This window comes from Drosophila willistoni, assembly GCF_018902025.1.
Source record: "Drosophila willistoni isolate 14030-0811.24 chromosome XL unlocalized genomic scaffold, UCI_dwil_1.1 Seg141, whole genome shotgun sequence".
NCBI classification, from domain to species: Eukaryota; Metazoa; Arthropoda; class Insecta; order Diptera; family Drosophilidae; genus Drosophila; species Drosophila willistoni.
Window position 1 is genome coordinate 8,194,157 of NW_025814052.1, and position 21,085 is coordinate 8,215,241.

The 21,085-nt window shown below is 38.4% G+C and overlaps 5 protein-coding genes across 9 annotated transcripts; 4 read left to right on the plus strand and 1 right to left on the minus strand.

Moving 5' to 3' along the window:
• Positions 1-5,936: 5,936 nt before the first annotated feature.
• LOC6648896 (synaptic vesicle glycoprotein 2B) lies at positions 5,937-9,267 on the plus strand. Its single transcript, XM_002071740.4, has 8 exons — positions 5,937-6,540; positions 6,607-6,785; positions 7,220-7,401; positions 7,462-7,748; positions 7,822-8,123; positions 8,197-8,356; positions 8,947-9,074; positions 9,146-9,267. Exons 1-8 carry the CDS (start codon positions 6,050-6,052, stop codon positions 9,199-9,201), a joined length of 1,785 nt encoding a protein of 594 aa, XP_002071776.1. The 5' UTR covers positions 5,937-6,049; the 3' UTR covers positions 9,202-9,267.
• Positions 9,268-12,286: 3,019 nt separating this feature from the next.
• On the plus strand, positions 12,287-13,122 carry LOC6648897 (uncharacterized oxidoreductase TM_0325). Its single transcript, XM_002071741.4, has one exon. The coding sequence runs from the start codon at positions 12,306-12,308 to the stop codon at positions 13,071-13,073; it is 768 nt and encodes a 255-aa protein (XP_002071777.1). The 5' UTR covers positions 12,287-12,305; the 3' UTR covers positions 13,074-13,122.
• A 1,411-nt stretch (positions 13,123-14,533) lies between these two features.
• LOC6648898 (RUN domain-containing protein 1) lies at positions 14,534-17,338 on the plus strand. 5 transcript variants are annotated; one of them, XM_023179190.2, is made up of 4 exons: positions 14,534-14,726; positions 14,777-16,063; positions 16,125-16,982; positions 17,043-17,338. In XM_023179190.2, exons 2-4 carry the CDS (start codon positions 14,814-14,816, stop codon positions 17,230-17,232), a joined length of 2,298 nt encoding a protein of 765 aa, XP_023034958.1. In that variant the 5' UTR covers positions 14,534-14,726; positions 14,777-14,813; the 3' UTR covers positions 17,233-17,338. The 5 variants fall into 5 exon arrangements, with proteins under 5 accessions (XP_023034958.1, XP_023034955.1, XP_023034956.1 ...); XM_023179187.2 differs by having other exon boundaries at positions 14,781-16,063; XM_023179188.2 differs by having other exon boundaries at positions 14,785-16,063.
• A 73-nt stretch (positions 17,339-17,411) lies between these two features.
• On the minus strand, positions 17,412-18,708 carry LOC6648899 (crossover junction endonuclease MUS81). The gene has a single exon (XM_002071743.3). The coding sequence runs from the start codon at positions 18,666-18,668 to the stop codon at positions 17,430-17,432; it is 1,239 nt and encodes a 412-aa protein (XP_002071779.1). The 5' UTR covers positions 18,669-18,708; the 3' UTR covers positions 17,412-17,429.
• A 236-nt stretch (positions 18,709-18,944) lies between these two features.
• LOC6648900 (GPN-loop GTPase 1) lies at positions 18,945-20,297 on the plus strand. The gene is made up of 2 exons (XM_002071744.4): positions 18,945-19,630; positions 19,694-20,297. Exons 1-2 carry the CDS (start codon positions 19,028-19,030, stop codon positions 20,258-20,260), a joined length of 1,170 nt encoding a protein of 389 aa, XP_002071780.1. The 5' UTR covers positions 18,945-19,027; the 3' UTR covers positions 20,261-20,297.
• Positions 20,298-21,085: the final 788 nt, after the last annotated feature.

The following is a 21,085-nucleotide window of genomic DNA, read 5'->3' on the forward strand; positions in this document are numbered from 1 at the left end:
CCTCTGCCACGTTGTTTGTGCGTGCAAATTGCGTTCTTAGCCATGGCCATGACCAGGGCCCAGGGCCAGGCCAGGCCAGGACAGGATGCTGTTCCTCCTTGGTGCTTAGCTTAAAGCGTACATTACCCGCTATTACCCCGTTATGTTTGTGGAAGTGAGGCAAGGAGTTACGACCGGTCTACATGTGGTCTATATGTGCGTATGTATTCATGTATGCATGTATGTATGTATGTAGCTGGTTCCTAGCACATTTCCTAAGCTCCACTAAGCGCAAAGTTACGAGTTCGAGAGGCTACGTTGAGAGCGATGACAGGCGGCTCCTTCATACTCAACTCTACATAGAAAAACAAAAAAAAGGAAAGAAATGGAATAATGCTGGAAACGCACACACTTTCTGCTAAAAGAGAGCAAGTAAATGCTAGGGGCATATAACGAACCGTAGGTACTTAGTTGCACTGAGGGATTGAGAGGATTTCGAAAAACCTTCAGTCCAATGGGTCTTAAATACCAAAGCAACAACAACAATAGAGAATAATTGCCCCCCACACACACACACACACACATACATATATATATATATGTATCATGGGTTATAACTTTCTATTATTTGGAAAAACAATTCTGCTCAAATTTATTTCGAACAGAAAATGAAACAGTTCATCTAGATGAATTTAACAAAGCTTTGCAGCTAAATGAAATTTCAGACACTTTCATAACACTTTGTTAACATAATGTACTTAGCCACAGTTGTTTGATCTACACGGGTTTCATTATCAAATTAATTTCTACTTATAATCAGTCAGTTTGACTGACTGACTGACTGACTGACGCACTGAGACACTAACAAACTGATTGACGGATTGATTAATTGTCGCGACTAACGCAGTGCACCATCCACATACTTTGCCACATGAAACAGGTCTTCTCTTTGCTTTCATTTAATATCCTGTGAACAAACTCTGGTCTACAGCATATAAGGATAACTGTAAATTGTGTCTTTGTGTGTGAAATTCCCTCAACATTGAGAAAGAACGAACAATTTAGAGATAAACGACGTCAGTTATAGTCCCGAGATCCCTGACCTAGCTGACAAAGATTATCTTAGAGAACAAAAGCTATAAAGAATGCAAATTTTTGGTGAATTTTCGGGTAAAGGCATAAAAGTTCCCCCTTGTTAGTTAAGAACAAGGTTAAGTCCGAACAAGAACAATTTGATTTCTGATTTTCTACTTTTTCTCCACGTGGTTCAAAGTTAAAATAGCAATGCCAATAAACTTAATTGAACTAATCTATCTATCTTGGTGCAATCTTATTTGGTAAGTTCTATCTGTCTATTTTTCGCTTCATTTAGTTGTAATTCTCAATAAGTTTTAGTATTAAGTCTATACTGGTACCCCGTAGATTGACCTTAGATCTTTAACTCTTACTTTGCATTAATCTTCCTCACGCGTTTTTGCTTTTTTTTTTTGTCTCTTTTAACCTGTGTTCAGTGCATAGATCCTTTTTTGTTTAGACTAAAAATGTATAGCATATTTTATTTTGAGTTTGTTCACAGAGCATTGGAAAAGTGAAACGGGGTATAAGATTCCAGTGTAGCAATTTAAGCAAATGACGCATAAAGAAATTATCATTCAATTGGGAAATCTTGTCCTTTATTCCATCCACGAGATCTAGATCATACACAATTTAATCCTAGCTCGCCTTTATTATGGAAGGTATCACTCAATCGGGTCACTAAATTAACGTACATACCTCATTTAGATATTTTTTCTCTCCCTGCTCGCTGTTGGGTTATTTAATGCCAATGCAATTTGCAGCTTAGCCCCATGCTGGTTACCCTAAGCTGTTCGCTAATAACCAACGCATTAAATCCTCACTCTCTGCCACCCGCTCCATGTATGTGTATGTGTATGTGTGTGGCACAACACGAATCCACACTCCAACCCATGTAGCTATCTACCTGTTAGGTGGATATGTGTGCAAAGCTCATTGCAACCGTGCACCGTGCACAGTGCGTTCGTGCATTTTGCACCTGCACTTGTAGCTATACCTGTTCCTGTACCTAGTTGAAAGCGTTAAATGCAATAAATGGCATAAAACTTTGTTGTTTCCGTACAGACACATACATACACCCACACACACACACACACATACATAGTTGCTTTCCCCTACCAGCCACCATATACATAAACTTAAAGCATCGATAAGGGACATTGCATTATTGAGTTGGCAATGGTCGCTGTCGATAGCTTGCTGATGGTTTTGGTTAAGTTGGGCTGCATTGGGTCGGCACTGGCAATGGCACTGGCGCTGGCACTGGCAACTGGCGGTTGGCATTCTGGCTCCTGTGGTGGAGTTTGGGCATTAGTTTGACATTTACTTGGGCATGTCGTTAGCAGCTGAGTGCCGTGGTGCCTGCCGTGTCTGCCGTGTCTGCCGTGTGTGTGTGTGGTGAGCGTGTGGGACTATGTATTTATGTGGCGTCACAGTGATACACCCAACTTAAAATGTTCGTCAAGTTGCAAAGTGGATTCAAGATAAAACTTTATCTTGCATACATTCGATCGTTAAACTTTTATTTCAATTTAACAATTTACTTTCAACAACAACAACAACAAATATAACAACTAAATGGATGCTACGTTTAGTGATGGAAAAGAATAACATGCAAAACAAGCATCGATGTTATTTTTTTGTTTGTCTCTTTTGTTGATATAAATGTTTTCAATAGATGGTTATTGTTATGGTACATGCACCACGATTGATTCAGAACTGGCCATAGGGCCCGTTGACATTTTTTGTTGAAAGAGGTCGCTTAGTATTTGAACACTTTAGCCCCACTCAACTTTACTCTTTTGGTACACTTATCTTAAATCGTTTATACGCGTAACTTGGCTATTTTCTATCCGATTTGTATGAAACTTGGTAGACCGATAGATACTCTAAGCAGGTATAAGTGTACCAAATTTTATAATTTTATATAAAAATTTAGTTAAAACAAAATTGAAAATTATGGATAAGGGAGACATTTAAATTTAGATCTCGTATCTAAGCAAAGGAATTAAAATAAACTAAAGTTTATAGCTGCCTTTTCCATTTTCATCTAACCTCAAGCACAATGAATAAAGCCCACAACGCTTTTCACTTTTTGGCTTCTTAATATATTTCGATTTCCTTTGAAGACCTTCTTCAGGGAGTTATTTTGACGTTAAGTTTTGAAAGGCTTAAAAAATTTAAAAAAGAATAAATAAAACTTCAATTTGAACCACAAGAACACTTTTTTAATCTTTCGAATTGTAAGTTGTTATAAAATTTTAATCAGAGTCTAGGATTGTAATATTAAAACAAAAAGATTTGTGCAAAACTTCCAGAAATTCTATAAAGATCAAGATATTTCGGGGGAAAATTCATTTTCACAAAAAACCGTTTGATGAACCAATCTTTGCTCAAATTAGTTAAAAACTTTGCAAAACTTTTTATTCAGAACATGGTTTTGTGAAACAAAGTCTGATCGATACATGGTCAACATGTTCAATGTTCAATTAATGTTTATCCTTAAATCTATGGAACATTACATTTTTCACAAGGTGTAGCATGGGACATTATAATGCTTTTGGTCTATAGAATGAACATACATACATACATATGTTTATACGTCTGTGTATCTTTCTTGCCCAAAGAGTGAGAGGAATGACTACAACAATTCAAATAGTTAAAATTGTTTGAGCTTGATTTAGGTAGACACACCTCAAATACTTGCCGGATTGCTGGTTGCTGGCTGCTCGTTGCGGCTGGTCGTCGGTGGTGGCATCAAGTTATTTGAAACACTCCGCACCCGCCATTTACCTCTTCCTGTTTCTCTCCCTCTCTCTCTTTCTCTCTCTCCCCGGATCTTTCTCTTTCTTTCATAAGACAACAGTCATCCAACCATTCATAATGTTTGCCCTGCCTAGACCGAAAGTACAACAAATTAAGCCTTTTAACAAACATAAACAAAAAGTCCAATTTGTTTTTGTTCTTGCTGTTGTTGTTGCCGCCAAGTTTTGTGACGGTGTCCAAAATGCAAAACTGTTAACTGCCTCCTCTAGTCACACCCACACCCACACCCACAACCCCAATTCGACCCACTTCTTGAGTTCAACTTAACTCCCACCATTTCCGAGCACTCATTCACCTCACTAACTCTCTTCGACACTTTTACCTCGACTTTGTTGCTATGAAAAAGTGCAAAACTTTGGAATCGCGTTTCTCCATCTCTTTCTCGCCCCGTCTCATTCTCTCTTTCTCTCGCCCGTTTTTATTTTCTGTTTCTGTTTAACTAAGATAATAGAGTGAGAAAATTTGCTTAGGCTGATTAAATTATTATTATTAACAAAAAAATAAAGCCAAAAACAACAAAAACAAAAAACCAAATCACAGCATGGAAAATTTTGTTTTGCTATTAAAAACGCAGTACCACATACAAAAATAGCCTTCGTCATAGTTATAGTAAACAACGTTTAAAAATAGAATGGCAATACAAATTGTAATAATCTAACAAGAACCTTACATCTACAAGAAACGAAGACTAACAACTAATAAACAAAAATTCAACATTGAACAACACTGGCAATCCTCGATCTATAAACAATAGTCACCCCTTTCTATTACGATCTAAGGACAATCGAATCATCCTGTCCGCTTACAGATCTCATGTGATATTTTACAACACTATTAATCCCTAATAAACTCAACATTATTCGTAATTTGTGGAAAATGTATCGTCTTGCCAATTAATACAACACTGAAATTAATCAACCAAAATAAATATGACTGTCAATCATTAGGATATCTGCAATATTTAACAACACTGGTAACATTTAATCGCAGAAACTTACCATCCACTCGATAATTCAAACTGTAATTTCCAACTCTCACAATTGCATCCCGAATATCTTTCTGAACCCCTTGTAAGATATTTTTCAACACCAACTATCACTCAACATTTATTTCACAACACTACCAACCCAACAAAACGATCCAGTCGTCCGGTCAATAATGATCTTATGCAATACCAGCTTACAACAACTAACAATCTTCTTAAGCATTTACACTTAAAAGTTGTTGGATTCTTTATAATCTATCCTTCATGAAAAAAGTACCAAATACCTATGTACATATATTCCAAATAGGAAATACTCATAACCGATTTTCTGGGTACTTCTTAGTCATATTGTAATTGGTGTATATACGTTGATTTCGTTACCAGGCATATAAATCATTGAGATTAGCTACTAACCCATAGATTCACCAATGTCGTCATCATCACAATGCAAAACCGAAATAACATCATGATCTACCATAAAACCACTGTCAAGCAGGCAGCCATCATTCGTGTGGCCAGAGGCCCAGTCGTAAGCAGAGTGATCGTATATCTGTATGCCGCTATATAATGGGGGGCCCGCAACCTTTATGGCTTCCTTAGCATCATCATCATAATCATAGACGTCTTATAAAAACGAGAAGAAAAAAAAGGTATATTATAGTTATTTTATTCGTAGTAAACGAGGCTAAAAACTAGGCTATTTTGATAATGCGATGGGCTCTAACAACGATTGAGAATTCGCATAGTTTTATTCTATATATTTAAATTAGTTTATTCCACAACATTTATTTTTTCTAAATTCATAGCTATCACTGTAGAATCACCCAAAATTTAAATGCAATTTTTAATTGATTATGATTTTTTTTCGTCATTCTTGTTTGACTTACTTTATAGGGTATAGTTTCAGTCGTCAAAAGTCTGTAAGTAAGAAATATATTAAAATGCGTTGGGATTTGTTTTTTTTTTTGTTTTGTTTGAGAATTAAAATCAACAAACAATTTGCTTTCCCACTTGGACTTGGACTGATTTAAGATCATTCTCGGTGGGCAACGCCATCAAGATATAGAGCAAGCTGATACTGGTAGCGTTCAGTTAGCGTACAATTGCCCCGAGACAAGCACATACCGAGTGATTCGATGTCAGCGATTTGATTTTAAAGATCTCTAAAGATAACATAACAAAAGGATGAGCCAAAATCTAAAGGATAGTCTGCCCAAAGAGTTGCCAATTGGCACTCTAACGGACCATGGCAAGGAGCAAACGAAACAACAATCAACGGAAACGACGGATGATAAAACGGAAATTGCACAACTGACCCCAGCTGACTTTGAAACTGCCATCGATGCGGCTGGATTTGGCATGTTCAACATATTATTATTAGTGGCAGGATTACCAGCTGCCATGGGCACAGTGTACGAGACATCGACCATGTCATATATACTACCAAGTGCCGAATGTGATTTGAAATTAAGTTTACTGGATAAGGGTATATTGAATGCCGTCACTTATGCTGGCATGATTAGCTCGGCCGTATTATGGGGCTATCTGGCCGATATAAAGGGTAGACGAAATTTGTTAGTCGTTGGCTATATCGCCGATTCGATATGTGTTCTTGGCGGCGCCTTCAGTCAGAGTGTTATACCGCTGATGATATTCAAATATTTGGGAGGCTTTTGGTAAGTTCAAAATCATTTTAGACCGGATCATGTAATAATACACAGATGCTTTAATCATTTTACCAGTATGAGTGGTCCATTTGCCGTCCTAATGACCTATCTAACCGAGTTGCATGGCCGTCGGCATCGACAACGTATCATGATGATGGTTGGCATTATGTTCTCATTGGCCACTCTATCGCTGCCATGTTTGGCCATGCTCATTCTACCCTATAATTGGGATATTAAAATTTTCGGACTATCATGTAAGTGCCACACGACAAGTTTTCATAAAGCGTACTGAAAGCATACATACACGTACATTCATTGAGTAAATGTTGTTCATTATTAGATTAAAAGAGGCATGTGCGAATGGCACACTGATAGCAACAGATGGCTTCCAGTCAGCTAGATATAGTTAGGGCCCCATGCGCCATGCCCATAAAGGACTGAGCCAATCAGTAAACCAATTCATAAACACAAACTCTTAATAATACTTTAAGCTCTTTAATGGCACAACTGCGTAAGAGGAGTCAAACGTCTGTTGAACTTTAAAATGATAAGCGAGGCTAGACAATTTTACCATTCATACGACCTGTTGGCCATAGATATATCATACCACCTGTTTTATATTTCAACTCATTTGAATTTACTTGATTTTAACAATGCAAAATGTAATTTCTCTCTCTCCTGCGCACAGTGCATACATGGCAAGTTTTCGTTGCCATAACAGCAACTCCCAGCATATTGAGTTTCATACTATTCCCCTTCTTTCCCGAGAGCCCCAAATTTCTAATGTCGAAAGGGCGAAATGCCGAGGCAATGGAAGCATTTAAATTCATTTATGCCCTAAATACGCACAAATCCCGCAATGACTATCCAGTAAGTAAAGTAACTAAATTATGTTTAGAGAAAGATGATTTAAAATGAATTTCGTTTTAGATCAAGTTATTGGCCAATGAGTTGACCGATAGTACCACTCAGGACAAGCCAGTTGATAACTCTGAGAAATCAAAAGATATTGAGATTAAATTATCCAATGAAAATGAAGTTTCCACCATTGAACAAGATCCAGAATTGGGCAACAATAAGAATGAAAATATCAGTGAAAAGGATCCGAAAGCAAGTTCTTTACGTTCAGGATTCACACAGTTGCGTCCATTGTTCACCAAACCGTATTTAGGTCTGTCATTATGGGTATATTTGCTCAACTTTTGTGTATTATTAGGGTAAGTTCAATTGATTTTCATTGGATACAATACCTGTAGGTATAAGCATGTTTTATTTTATCTTCGCATCCAGGCAAAATACTATGCGCCTCTGGTTACCACAACTATTTGCCTCCATCAATGAATACGAGGGTCTGGCCGCCCAACAAGAGGACGAATTCCATGAAACGAGCATGTGCACCATATTGGAATATAGTGTGAATCGCACACAATGCCAATTGGAGGCAGCCTCTTTAGCGGGTTCGGATATGGAGTGCACAGTGAATGTGAGTGCAGCAACTTATTCCAACAATTTAATTGTGTCTGCTGCCGGACTTGTATCCTATATGTTGGCTGGATTTCTGGTGAATTTGGTTGGCGTTAAACGTATATTAAGTGAGTGTTACTCTCTGTGTTTGTGCGACTATTATTATTAATCCAACAAGCTAATATTCAATTTCTATTCCAGCACTGTGTCTCTTCTGTGCCGGCTGCTGTTCCATTGGCTTGTATTGGTCGAATTCAGCTGCCACCACAGTGGCCCTGGCCTCACTCTTTGTCACCATGGGCAGTATATCAGGAACTTCTGTGATAAGTGCATCCGTAAATTTATTTCCCACATCATTGCGGTAAGTTTTGAATGAATGAGCAAAATATGGGTTCACGAAATCTTTTTATCCTTCAATTAAGCCACGTTTATATCTTGAACAAATTCGTTTCTTCTTCTGTAAAACATACAGAAAAACTTGAATTAACTTGAACAGCCGAATTATATTTTTTGTGATTTATTCACCCATCGATTCTATATAGTATATACATACATACATATTTGGTTGTTTGTTATTAAACTAAACATTAAAATCTCATTTCTTCCTTCAACTATGTGCTAATTTGAGGCAAATGAATCCACATACGACAGATAATTTTGAATTTCCGTGGTTATAAATTCTTATATATCATTTTAAATGTAACGAAATTATGAAAATGCCATCCGGAATACACTGGATAAACCAGAATACGGTACTTCGTAGGTCTAAGTATTACATGCATACCTTCTCCCTTGCACTTAACAGCTTCTTAGCGTAGCACTTGGCCATATTCAATGTTTCTATGCATAACTCGGTCATTTTAAGTCCAATTTTTATAAAATTCGTTGATTCGATAGTTAATACTTAATTCCAATTATAACCACATTTTTAAACATTTTCCTCCATTGCAGCACTATGATTGTCTCACTGGAAATGATGTTCGGTCGCTTGGGCTCACTGTTGGGCAATATATTCTTTCCAGCACTCATGGGCTTGGGCTGTATACCGCCCTTCTTTATGATCAGCCTTTTTATGTTATGTGAGTAGTGGGACTTACTATTTTCTCTCCCTTCTGTTCAACTAATTGCATTGTTTGTTTTTTATTTTTAGCTGGTTGCCTCATGGCTGCCTTTTTGCCACTGAAGAATAAAGCGGCATTGAAATGAAATGGGGAAACGACGTACAAAAAAGCAAAATACGAAAAAATACCAAAGTTTTAGTTTAGTTTTTAGCCGACACTCGTTTTTGTTTGCCATTGTTTTTTTTTTATTATTTTTTTGTTTAAATTAAAAGTTAATTTATTGTTGATTCACTTTGCTTCCATCTCGTTTTCTAGGATTAAGCAATTTGTATGCAATTTTCATCTGCTTGTCAATTACATGAATTCCACTTTCATCAATTTCCATAAACTAAGTACTCCAACATTGCTCTGACACTCTGTAATTGCACTTATCAATTCCAGCTGTTTCTCTCTGGGTCTCTCTATCTATCTCTCTTTCTCTCTCTCTCTGTCTGTCTCTAAACTGCACTCAGTGCTTGGAGAAATGCAAAAATGCAAATGCAAAATTCAAGAAACAAACAGTCTTGGGAGAGAAAAAAGAAGAAAAAGACGCACTAAAGGAAACATGAATGCATAAGGTGTGGGTGTGTGTGTGTGTGTGTGTGTGTGTGTGTGTGTGTGTGTGTTTGTGTGTGTGAAAAGTTAACTGCAGAAAAAAAAACAAAAAAAATTGTGAATTGAAGAGTATTCTCTTTCTCAAAGTAAGAATGAAATGGCTTGATAATATAGAGCAAAAGCCAAGCTAATCAGGATACACACATTGCAAGGCATCCCAGCCCCTTTCTCTGCTCTGTCCTCTGCACAAAGCAAATTGATATTGAGAACTTTCAACATACAATATCTATACAACCCATGCACATATTTGTAGCATACTTATATTGTTTGATCAAAAGGTAATGGGTAATTGGGGTAACATATGTAGTATGTCTGTGGGTAGAGAGTAAGTACAGGGGAGCTTTTGCCCTTTTACTGCTGACATCTCGCCCTCTTCACACACCCTCGACATTTAGACCTTGTACTATTCCTATTACTACAAAGTGATAGATATTAATGGCCATAGCTTGCCATCGATATGTAGCAGAGTCGGCAATCAAGCAACAAAGTAATTGAGTGCGAGTGAACGATATAGATTTAATGGTAAATATGCAAAATGACACTTGAGGGAAAAATTTCGTTGCAACAAAGTTCATTCTATTAACTATGTCTACTTTATTTCTATCTAAGAGATTTACTGGCCAGCCGTCAATAAAGCAATTGACCTATAGATTCCAACAGAAGTGGGAATACACACACACACACACACACACAGACCATTCATACACATATTTAACCTTAGGAAGTCACTTGAGGGTCATCTTAAAAGCAGTGGCGCATCTAGGTGCAAATTTCAGGGGCGAAACTTGTTATTTCAGAGGGAAGATTGGTCTTCGATATCGCAATTAATCATAATCATATTAATCATATTTTTGGGAAACAAAATGTCCTTCATATAAGTTTCTGAGAATCCACCACAGGCGATGAAATTGAAAATGTCTTTCCACATGAAACAAACGATTTTTTAACTCTTAAGCTAGTAAATACAATCAGGATAACGAATTTCTTGAAGGATTAATGTTTAATCAATAAAGCTGCTTTAATTCAGGAGAATATATAAAGAACTCTTATTTTTCGAATTAGATTATATCTATAATCGTTAAATTATTCAAACTTTCTTCTTTACCATACTTGACGTCGCTGAAATAGTTTTCCAAAATTCAATATAATGGATCATAAAAAAATACATTTTTAGAATGGATGATACTCTGCCTTCTAAAACGTTAAACTTAGGCCAAAGTATTCCATGCCATTTAGCTATCGGATTCTGAAATAAATTTACAGATTTATAGATTATTATACATATACGTAAGTTAATTACAAAGTTTGATGATAAAGCCATTAGAGACAAATTTTTATGACCAAAATTATTTGTTAACCGATCGTTCCTATCAGAGTTATATGATATAGCCATCTAATCCTGATCAAATTTGGCACAATCATTAATAGATATATTAAATTGAAAGTTATTTAATTTTTTGAAAATATCTTTGAATAAACCATAGTTATTAAGAAAATTGATGACATAGTGATCCGATCCGGCTGAGTCCGATATATATGTATAACCCATGCAGTATATAGAAGTCTATATGCATTTTCTTCCACTTTACAGTTTAGAAGTTTATAGCAATATTATATTATCGATGCGTCGCACAAAATGAATATACCCTTTATACATATAAGGGTATAAAATGATCAGCATACTTTATAATTTGTGTAAAATATCTACATATAGCTTCAAGTTCATTGGGCACATTTCTTCTTCAACTAGTTGAGAATTACAGCTCAACGAAACGAACAAATCCAAAAAGATCGCAATAAGTTTAGAAAAACTTAAACTAGAAAATCATTGAAATAGAAACACTATATACTATAGATTCCTATTCGTTTAATATGTTTGCAGCCCTGTTGTCTTGTTGACGCAGTCTGGTTTAGATTAGAATATTTCTATAGATTATATAACTGTCTGAGCTCTTCAATCATTCCAACTAGGCTAGCAAATGTCCATTTAGTGTGGTTACCATTGTTAGACATTGTTCTAGCTAGTGATAATGTTTGAGTTACTTAAGCATAATCATATATCGTATCCCATTATCTTTTGATGTGGAAAAGCCCAAAAAAAATTAAAAGACCAACAACAAATGGAAAGTGTTAATTATCTGACAAGGCGAAAGGCTTCTGGGGAGGCTTGTCTCAGTTACACACTATCTTGGAGAATGATTTAGCAGATTTGTTGGAAAAGTTTTAATTAAAAACTTTTGTGTTTCCATTTTGTTTTTCTGTTTCTGTTTGTGTCTCTTTTTTCTGTTCTTTTTTGTCTATTACAAGAAACGAGGCTAATGCGATGCTAGAACAATGATAAAGAATCGTAGAGTACCGGGACGTTCCAAAAACGTTGCAACAGGTTTTAACGTGACGTCACTGCATGAGAGGTAGATTGGTAGATAGATGTATGTAGGTGGGTATGTTGGTAAGTAGTACTGGGGGGGCTATCTTATCAGGTTTACTCGCCGTTCTCACTCTGTCACTCTCTCTCTCTTTTAGCAGCTGGTTCTCTGGCATTTTGTGGCTTATAAATATTCCATTTGGCAAGCGACAAGCAAGTAGTCCCTCAAGATGAGTCTCAGCGGCAAGGTGGTTATTGTGACTGGAGCCAGCAGCGGCATTGGAGCAGCCATTGCCCAGGTATTGGCACGTGAAGGTGCCCAATTGTCATTGGTGGGTCGCAATGTGGCCAATTTGGAGGCCACTCAAAAGACTTTGCTGGAGAAATTTGCCGGCATTAAGGTACAAATTGTGACAGCCGATGTGACCAAGGATGCCGATGTGATTGTTAAGAAAACCCTTGATAAATTTGGCCGCATCGATGTCTTGGTTAACAATGCTGGCATTTTGGGTGTTGGCGGTATAGAAACATTGGACATTGAGGCATTCGATGCTGTCCTCAATACAAATGTGCGTGGAGTTATTCTGCTAACAAAGGCAACCATCCCACATCTATTGAAGACCAAGGGAGCTGTGGTCAATGTAAGCAGCTGTGCTGGAATACGTCCGTTTGCCGGTGCCCTCAGTTATGGCGTCTCGAAGGCCGCTCTAGATCAGTTTACAAAAATCGTTGCTCTTGAGATGGCACCCAAGGGTGTGAGGGTCAACTCGGTCAATCCAGGATTCGTGGTGACCAACATTCATTCCGCTGTGGGCATTGTTGGTGATGAATATCAGGCGACAGTGCAGCGTGCCATCAATTCACATCCCATGGGACGAGTTGGCGATGTCTTTGAAGTGGCTGAAGCGGTGGCATTTTTGGCTAGCTCCAAGGCTAGTTTCACCACCGGAGCACTATTCCCCATCGATGGTGGCAAACATAACTTTACACCCAAATAGACAGCGTATTGAATCAATTTTTGTTTTTTTTTTTTTTGTTTTATCTGTGTGTTTGTGTTTTAATAAATATAATTGTATATAAGCTATAAAAAAACGTGTTTCTTCTCTCTTTCTCGCTCTCCTACTTGACCCCAAAATGACCGTCATTGGGTAAGGGTATTGAAATCTTCTGACTTTAGCTTATCAGTCAAAGTGATAAGATTTCGAATACCGCATCGTCACGGGAGTCACTGGCTTATCTCTCTCATCACCCACTATCATCCCACTCAATGGCATTTCACTCCAACTGAATTGAATCAAAGGGGAATACAAGTTACTCGAGAATGTAGGTCATATGACGAACGCTTTTCCCCTTTGCCTTTTATTTTGGGACGTTGTAAGGATACGCTTCTTGGGACACTTTTTGGGACAAGTTTTGTATGAGTATTTCTCATCATTGTTGAGTTTTGATATCAATTTTCACTCAAACCCTGTGAATTTTGACCCAAGTTACCAAAGGGAATCTGTATTATGGATCTTATTTATATACTTTTACTTTTATCTAAACGGTCTGAAAACAACATTTTTTATATTGCCAATCTGTCATTCTGTCAGTTTTTTAATATGTTTTTAAAAATTATGTCTTAATTTGTTTATTTAAAAAGTTATCTTTTAATTTCCATTTAAATCTCTAACACTATTATTTTTTTTAATTTTCTCTAAAAAATGGAGTTGAAATTAATTATTTTACTCTTCTAAATGTTCGATAACTTTATAAAATATGACACATTGCGATTAAACTGAGAAATAACTTTTAAAAAATTATTAGCAATTAACGAAAGACGAGTCCAAGAAAAGAAAACAAGTTCACCAAAAGTTTATATTGAAAAATTTTCAAAAAACTATTAACATTGCCAATCCATAACTCTACGAAGTTTTAATAGATTGCTAAGATTCATACCTTCAGTTTTTTATTGTTTTCATGTCTAAACTTTTTCTTTTAATTTTCATTAAAGCTTCAAAGGCTAACATTTTGGTCAATTTTCTAAGAAATAGATTACGATTTTCAGTATATTGATACTCCATATTATTTAAAAAGTTTAAGTTAACCTGAAAGTTAGGCAATTATATATTAAAACATTTTACATATCTTTAATTTGATTACGTTAAAGGAAAATTGCTACATGCCCCGCTTTGACTTGATCCGGCACTGGGGTTTTCCAAGATCATATTGCTCCTGTTATTTATGTCACTTTGGTAGCTTTTTCAAAAGTCCTTCCACATCTTGTTAGCTTTGAGCTTTTGGTTATGAACAGTGCTTTTCCAAATACCTACCCCTAGGGCTTAAAAGTTGTATTCCAAAGCTCCGAGCAACCCTTAGAGGAAAAAGTTTTTGGCAACCATGTCGTATCATGAATGGAAAAGCTCCTGTTATAGCCAAACAACTGTTTCGATTCCTTTTTCTCTCAATTCTCTCCCGCAAAGTCAGTGTGTCAGAGGCTGTCGCTGAGCGCTCATCATCTCATCAGGTCAAGCCAGAGCTAATCGAATCCAATATAACCAACGTGGCACACATATGAGTGTATGTATGTATGTAACAACCCCGTGAAGAACTACGCCAGCTGGCTGACTGATTGATTTTTCCCCATTGACCAGGCAGTAAGGCGAATTCAGGTGAGCAAGAAAACAAGACAAGAGTTTCGAAAACTCGACCTAAAAATCAGTCAGTTAGTTAGTTAGTTAGGTACATAATTCTTCCATATGGAAATGGATGAGGAAACGGAAAGGGAGCAGCTGAAACTGGCAGAAGGTCATCCCACGACGAGCAGCTGCGACGCTGAAAGTGTCGATAGTCAGGCATATCCAGAGGAACGTTGGTCCCCATTGGGTGCCAACTACGATGATGCGAATAGCGCCAGTTCGGGTGTCGATTGTGAGCTGGAGGCCAATGTCCTGAATGACAAGGAATTATTGGTGACAACAACAACAGCCACGGGAGCAACATTAGCCAATGTTGATTCGTTAACGGAGAATGCAAGTGAATTGGCTCGTTTGCGCAGCATTGAGGACGAACAGGAGCTCTTGACTAGCTCCCTATTGGCCCTGACATCACATTTCGCCCATGTCCAGTTGAGAGTTCGTCAAATTGTCGAAGCTCCCACAGACGAACGTGATCAGCTGTTGCGGGATCTGGAGGATTTTGCATTTCAGGGCATTCCAGAGGCGGCGGCGGCAGGACAAAACAATAGAGAAGATGAATCGAACAAGAATGGCGGACTGGAGTACAATGACGATGAATCAGTGGGAGTGGATGGATCCACAGCGAGGACACCAATCTCACCACCTCCGCCGCCGGATGGCCAATTGATTGAACAATTGAAATCCCAACTAACTGAACTCGAACAGTTGGCCTATGAGGCTGGAGCTCCCGGTATTTTGCCCCAACAGATACTACTCGAAAAGCAAAAGTTCATACTCGACGAGTTGCGCTCCAAGCTAAATCTTCAGGTAGAGCAACAGGATTTGCCTTCATTAAGTACTGAACAGCTGAGGCATCAGGTAGATAATGCCATTGGTGAGTTTGTCGGACCGCTGAAAATGAAAGAGCAACTGGTGGCCCAACTGAAGACACAAATAACCGATCTGGAACGTTTCATTGCCTTCCTGCAATGCGATGCAGCGGGTGGCGACAAATTGAAACTACTGACTGGAGCCTACAATAGCTATGCGGCCAAGCAGACGGCGAGATCGCAGCAGATCCAGAAGCCAGCAGGTGGCTCTAGATTAACTGCCTCCAACACTGGTAGCAGCAGCGCAGCGACAACCACAACATCGGCAACGGCAGCACTAAGCAACTCGGAGGCCCGGGAGAGCCTTCATAGCAAGGCTCATGGATTATTGGACAAGGCTTCGCTCCTAATGCAAATGTTTGCCAGCACACATTTCGCCAAGCGGCAAGATGACTTTCAACAGAATTCACTGAAAAAGACGCACAAGGGCAACCATTGGGGGTAAGTGGAGATCATTTTAGAGATTGAAGGACTTTTAATAGCAGTTCTTACTCGTTTTCAGTGATCTTCGTGCTCAGTTGGAGGTGGATATTCAAGAAGTAGCCGCCTTAGCAGCCACACTCACTTGTGATCGCGAAAAGTTGGCCAACATTAAGAGGGCTTTACGCCAGCAACAGCAGCAGCACCAGCAGCAACAAGCATCCAGCTCATCAGGCTGCCCCATAACATCACAGACAGGAGCTCTAACCACAATTCCACCGCGTTGTAGACGCGCTGTGGCCGCCAATATCAGTGGCCACGAACTGACACCCTATTCCCCAGGCACTGTCTCCTCCGACTCTGATGAAGAGGCCAATCACTATGACCAATTCGAGTGGACCAAGGACAAGTCATTGGGTCGTCGTATTGTGCATATGCGCGGTGATTCGATAGCCACCATTGGCCGTGAACTGACTACGGTGGTGCGTAAGAATTTCGCTCGCACATTGCAGCAATTGATCCAGCATGGCCTAAGGATACCAGCCGAATCGGCAGCTTCCAGTTTGATGGTGCCATTCATGCGTTGCCTCCATCCAAGTATACTACAGCATCGTGTAACGCCACTAGCATCATCATCATCGTCGTCGTTAGGTGGATCAGCACTATCATCGTCCGATCAGCAGCAATTCCTTGGTCTGGGTAGACCCATGCATGCCTGGGAACTGATATTGGAGTATTATCACCTCAAGAACGGCGATGAGTATAATAATACGCCGGCCCGTAAACTATCACAGAGCTTCCAATTGGATATTGTCGATGCCCAGGCAGTGACAGCCAAACAGAGTCTTCTGAGTGCCATCGGTATGATCCTGACAATGCATCGTCCCTATAAACGCAGCTATAATGCACATTTCAAGGCATTTGTATGTGCGGGACTTAAGTGAGTATCTGCAATTAATAAAGATGAAAATCATAATTATCCAATTACACCCACACACAGCTCTCATCTATTGGTGGAATGGCTAAATTTGATACTCAGTTGCAATGAGTTAATCGATATATATTACAACTCCAGTAGTTATGTGGCACGCACTGGCTTCCGTGATTCCCTACGGTCTATTGATGCTCTAACCAAATTTGATTTCGATTTGCCCGTCGATTTGGCCATTCGGCATTTTCGTAATATTTAAAGTTCATTTCAATAACAATAACACAAACAACATCGAAATGATCGACATTTAAAAACAAAAGAGTATTGCTGATTAATCTTATGTGTGTATATTATAAATCAATTTACTATATATATATCTATATACTATACCTATATATATGTATGTATGTATATCTCCTTATAAATATGTATATAAAATTTTAGATATGTCCCAAATTAAAAATCACTAAAATAAAACTCATACAATAATGTACTCAATTTTGCACCCAATGGACGTGCCAATGGGCCACATGGCAAGCTGGCCAATAGATTTGGATCTTGTGTTTCCTCAAAGGCATCGATCAGTAGACGAGGCGTTGGATACATCTCGACAATGGCCAAGGCCCGCTCCAGGGAAAGTGAATGCAATTGCAGTAACTGTTGCAGGAAAACCTCACGTACGGTAAGGCTGGCACTGCGCGATGAATCCTCGTAGAGGGAACGAAACTTCAATAGTCCCACACGTACATCGTTGATGGGATTGAATTGGTCACAACTCTTCTCCATTACACTGTAAAGCTCTTTGGAGGCAAACAGTTGCGTTAAATGCTTCGTGAGATTGGACAAATATAACATGGATCTATAGTGATTTTCGGTTCTAATGATTTGTATATTGTTTTGAATTTTGGCATTTGTCCAGGCTTGCTTTAGACTATCCATGGGTAAGCCTAAATGCTCATTTTGGCCATAATCTTCGATTAAATAGATCAGATTGGGTATGCCGCATTGTTTTAGCCGATGCTTTTGCTCATGAAATCGTCCATCACGTATACTGGAGGCCAGATCATCCATTCGTTTGCGTTCCACAATATAGGGTAGAACAAGTTCATTGCCCTGCGAATCTTGGGCCAGCCAAAGGAAATCTCCCACTGTTAAGCGACGCACTTCGTGCTGGACTTGCAACGATTCCAAATACGATCTGGTTTGATCTAATACCTTTTTGTTCTTGCCACTGGTTTCTTTGATATCCACCAACAGTTTAATACTAAAACTACCGCTGGGCATCTCGACTAGTCGTGTCCGCTCTTCCAGAGCCTCCAGCTCCTCACGCTGCTTCTTAGTTAATTTCTTTTCCTTTGGTTGTTTCTGCTGCTGCTTCTTTTGCACCTCTTTGACTACCTTTTCGACTTCCTCTTGATAGTCCTGTGCTTGACCCCCTTGACTCACTTGATTCTCTTGTTGCTTGGCAATCTCATTGTCTATCATCTGGCATAGATTCTTACCAAAGCCCCGTAATATAGCACACTCTCGCCCGCTGTAGAGTGGCAATGGATAAGTTTTTAACGCCTCCAAAGCTTGACGGAGCTTATATTGCGATTTTTGATTATGTTTCTCGGCTTGTTCGAGCCAGCGTTGAAGCCATTTTGTGAATAAAGGGTTGGGCTCTTTTAAACGGACTTCCAAGCGAGTTTCCATTTCTGGTTTAAATTTTGTTTATTTTGAATTTTCATGTTCCAATTAGCTAGGGCTGCATCACATGTAGATAGTAAGATGTATGTAAAAACTGTGTAGATAATAGCTAATATTGGGCAAGAGCCCAAATTAACCAAATTTAAAATGATGTTAATATAATTTCGTTTTAGAAAAAAAAACACTTCTAATTAATTGTATTGCCAATTAATTCAATAATATATTATCGCAAAACAATTTAAGTAAATTTGTAGCCTTTTTTAAGCTAAAAGTGTGACCAGAGATCAAATTATTTGTTTCGCGCACACGTTTGCCGACCAAAATAAAACATATTTCAACAACTCTTGAAAGTACGGATTAGAGCCATGGCGGAAAGTGCCAAAGCATCAACATCTGCCGTTGACATCAATTTGGAAGGATTGTCTATTACCGAAGGCATACGCGATGCTCCTGTTTGCATTATAGTCCTGGGAATGGCCGGCTCCGGCAAAACCACCTTCACCCGCAGCCTGATCGAACATTCGAGCCAAGGGGGCTTCAATCCGTATGTGGTTAATCTGGATCCTGCCTGCCGAGAGGTGCCCTATGCAGCCCATATCGATATACGCGACACAGTCAACTATAAGGAGGTAATGAAGCAATATCAATTGGGCCCTAATGGCGGAATTGTCACCGCATTGAACATGTTCACCACCAAAATGGCCAAATTTGCTGAACTGGTGCGACGAGCTGGCGAACGTGGACACAAATGGTGTATTATTGACACACCTGGACAAATTGAGGTATTCACTTGGTCGGCATCGGGTAACATTATCACCGAAGGATTGGCCACCATGTTCCCAACGATAATTGTCTATGTAATGGATGTGGTTAGATCGGCATGTCCCACCACATTTATGTCCAATATGCTCTACGCCTGTTCCATATTATACAAGACGAGATTGCCTTTCCTTGTGGCTCTCAATAAGGTGAGTTTCCTGGAACGACTGAAAGATTTTTTTTTTTACGATTCTTTTTTTTGGTTTTTTCAGATTGACCTTAAGGATTGCAGTTTTGTCCAAGAGTGGATGACCGACTTTGAGGCTTATCAAGATGCGTTGGAACAGGAGCAAAGTTTTGTCAACAATCTAACACGTACCATGTCTCTCACATTAGACACCTTCTATGAGAATCTAACCACCTGTGGAGTCTCTGCTAAGACCGGAGTGGGTTTTGCGCAGCTCATTAAACATTTACTCAATTTGGTTGTGGAATATGACAAGGACTATAGGCCAGTCTATGAGAAGATGCGAACAGAGCGTCTAGCCGAACAGCAGCAACCGCCAGCTAGCAATACGGATGAAGCTGGCTCTGTAATTCAATTGGGTTTGGATCTAAAAGACCCGACGCCAAATCAAAACGATAACAGCGTATTCCTCATGGCCCCAGGACTGGTGCCACAAAATGTTGAACAGAACGATACGGAGGATATGGAAGATGATGGCAAAACGGATTTAGAAGAACAAAATTTTCAAACATTCGTTCATAATCGTATGTCATCTCAGCAAAACAAACGCGATAAACTGATTCAAGAGCAACAGCAGTCAAAGACTACATAAATAAACCCAATTTAGAAATAGATTTACATAAATTGAATACATCTTTTTTTTTTTTGTTTTCTTTATTATTCACTTTAACAAGCAAAAAACATTCAATATAGTGTGTGTGTGTTATTCCTTTTCTTGTATATATTAATAATTATATATGCCACAGATTCGGGTTCCCATATAGAACCCCTTATTTTATGCATATATGGATGTCTTTACGTGTGTGTCTTTTAATGCTTAATGGACTTAATATTTTTTGTAGATTTCCTTAACCTTTTTATTTATTTTATTTTATTTTTTTTGCAACTTAGTTTTAAACATTTATAGAATATATAGTTGTACGGGAAGTGGAATTGTCGATCGATTTCAGACCTGGAGAGACCTTTAAAAATTTACTTATTGTATTTTAAGATATGGAATTGGAATCCGCCGATCTATTTGGTAGACTAGAAATTTCGAGAAAAGGACACAGAAGATCTTGTTCCAGGAGGTTTTTCAAAAACGTTTTACAATTGTTTGTATTTCGTTATTTGCGAACTGAATACATACACGAAATGTCAATTCTCTATATATTGGTTACAAAGATTTCAAACACCCAAAACAATCCTATATTAACCTATATAAATATCAATATTGTTTACACATATGTATGTATATGAAGGATTGAACTGACAGTATATAGAGGATGAGAAAAGATCAATTTTTGTCATCTAAAGTATGCAATAAGCAGTTAAATAAATTAACTTTTGCATACTTTTGGGGGCAACTTTTTCTCCAGTTTGCATTCCTAGATCTGTCTCTGATTTGAACTTAACTTAAAAACAAAAACATACACAA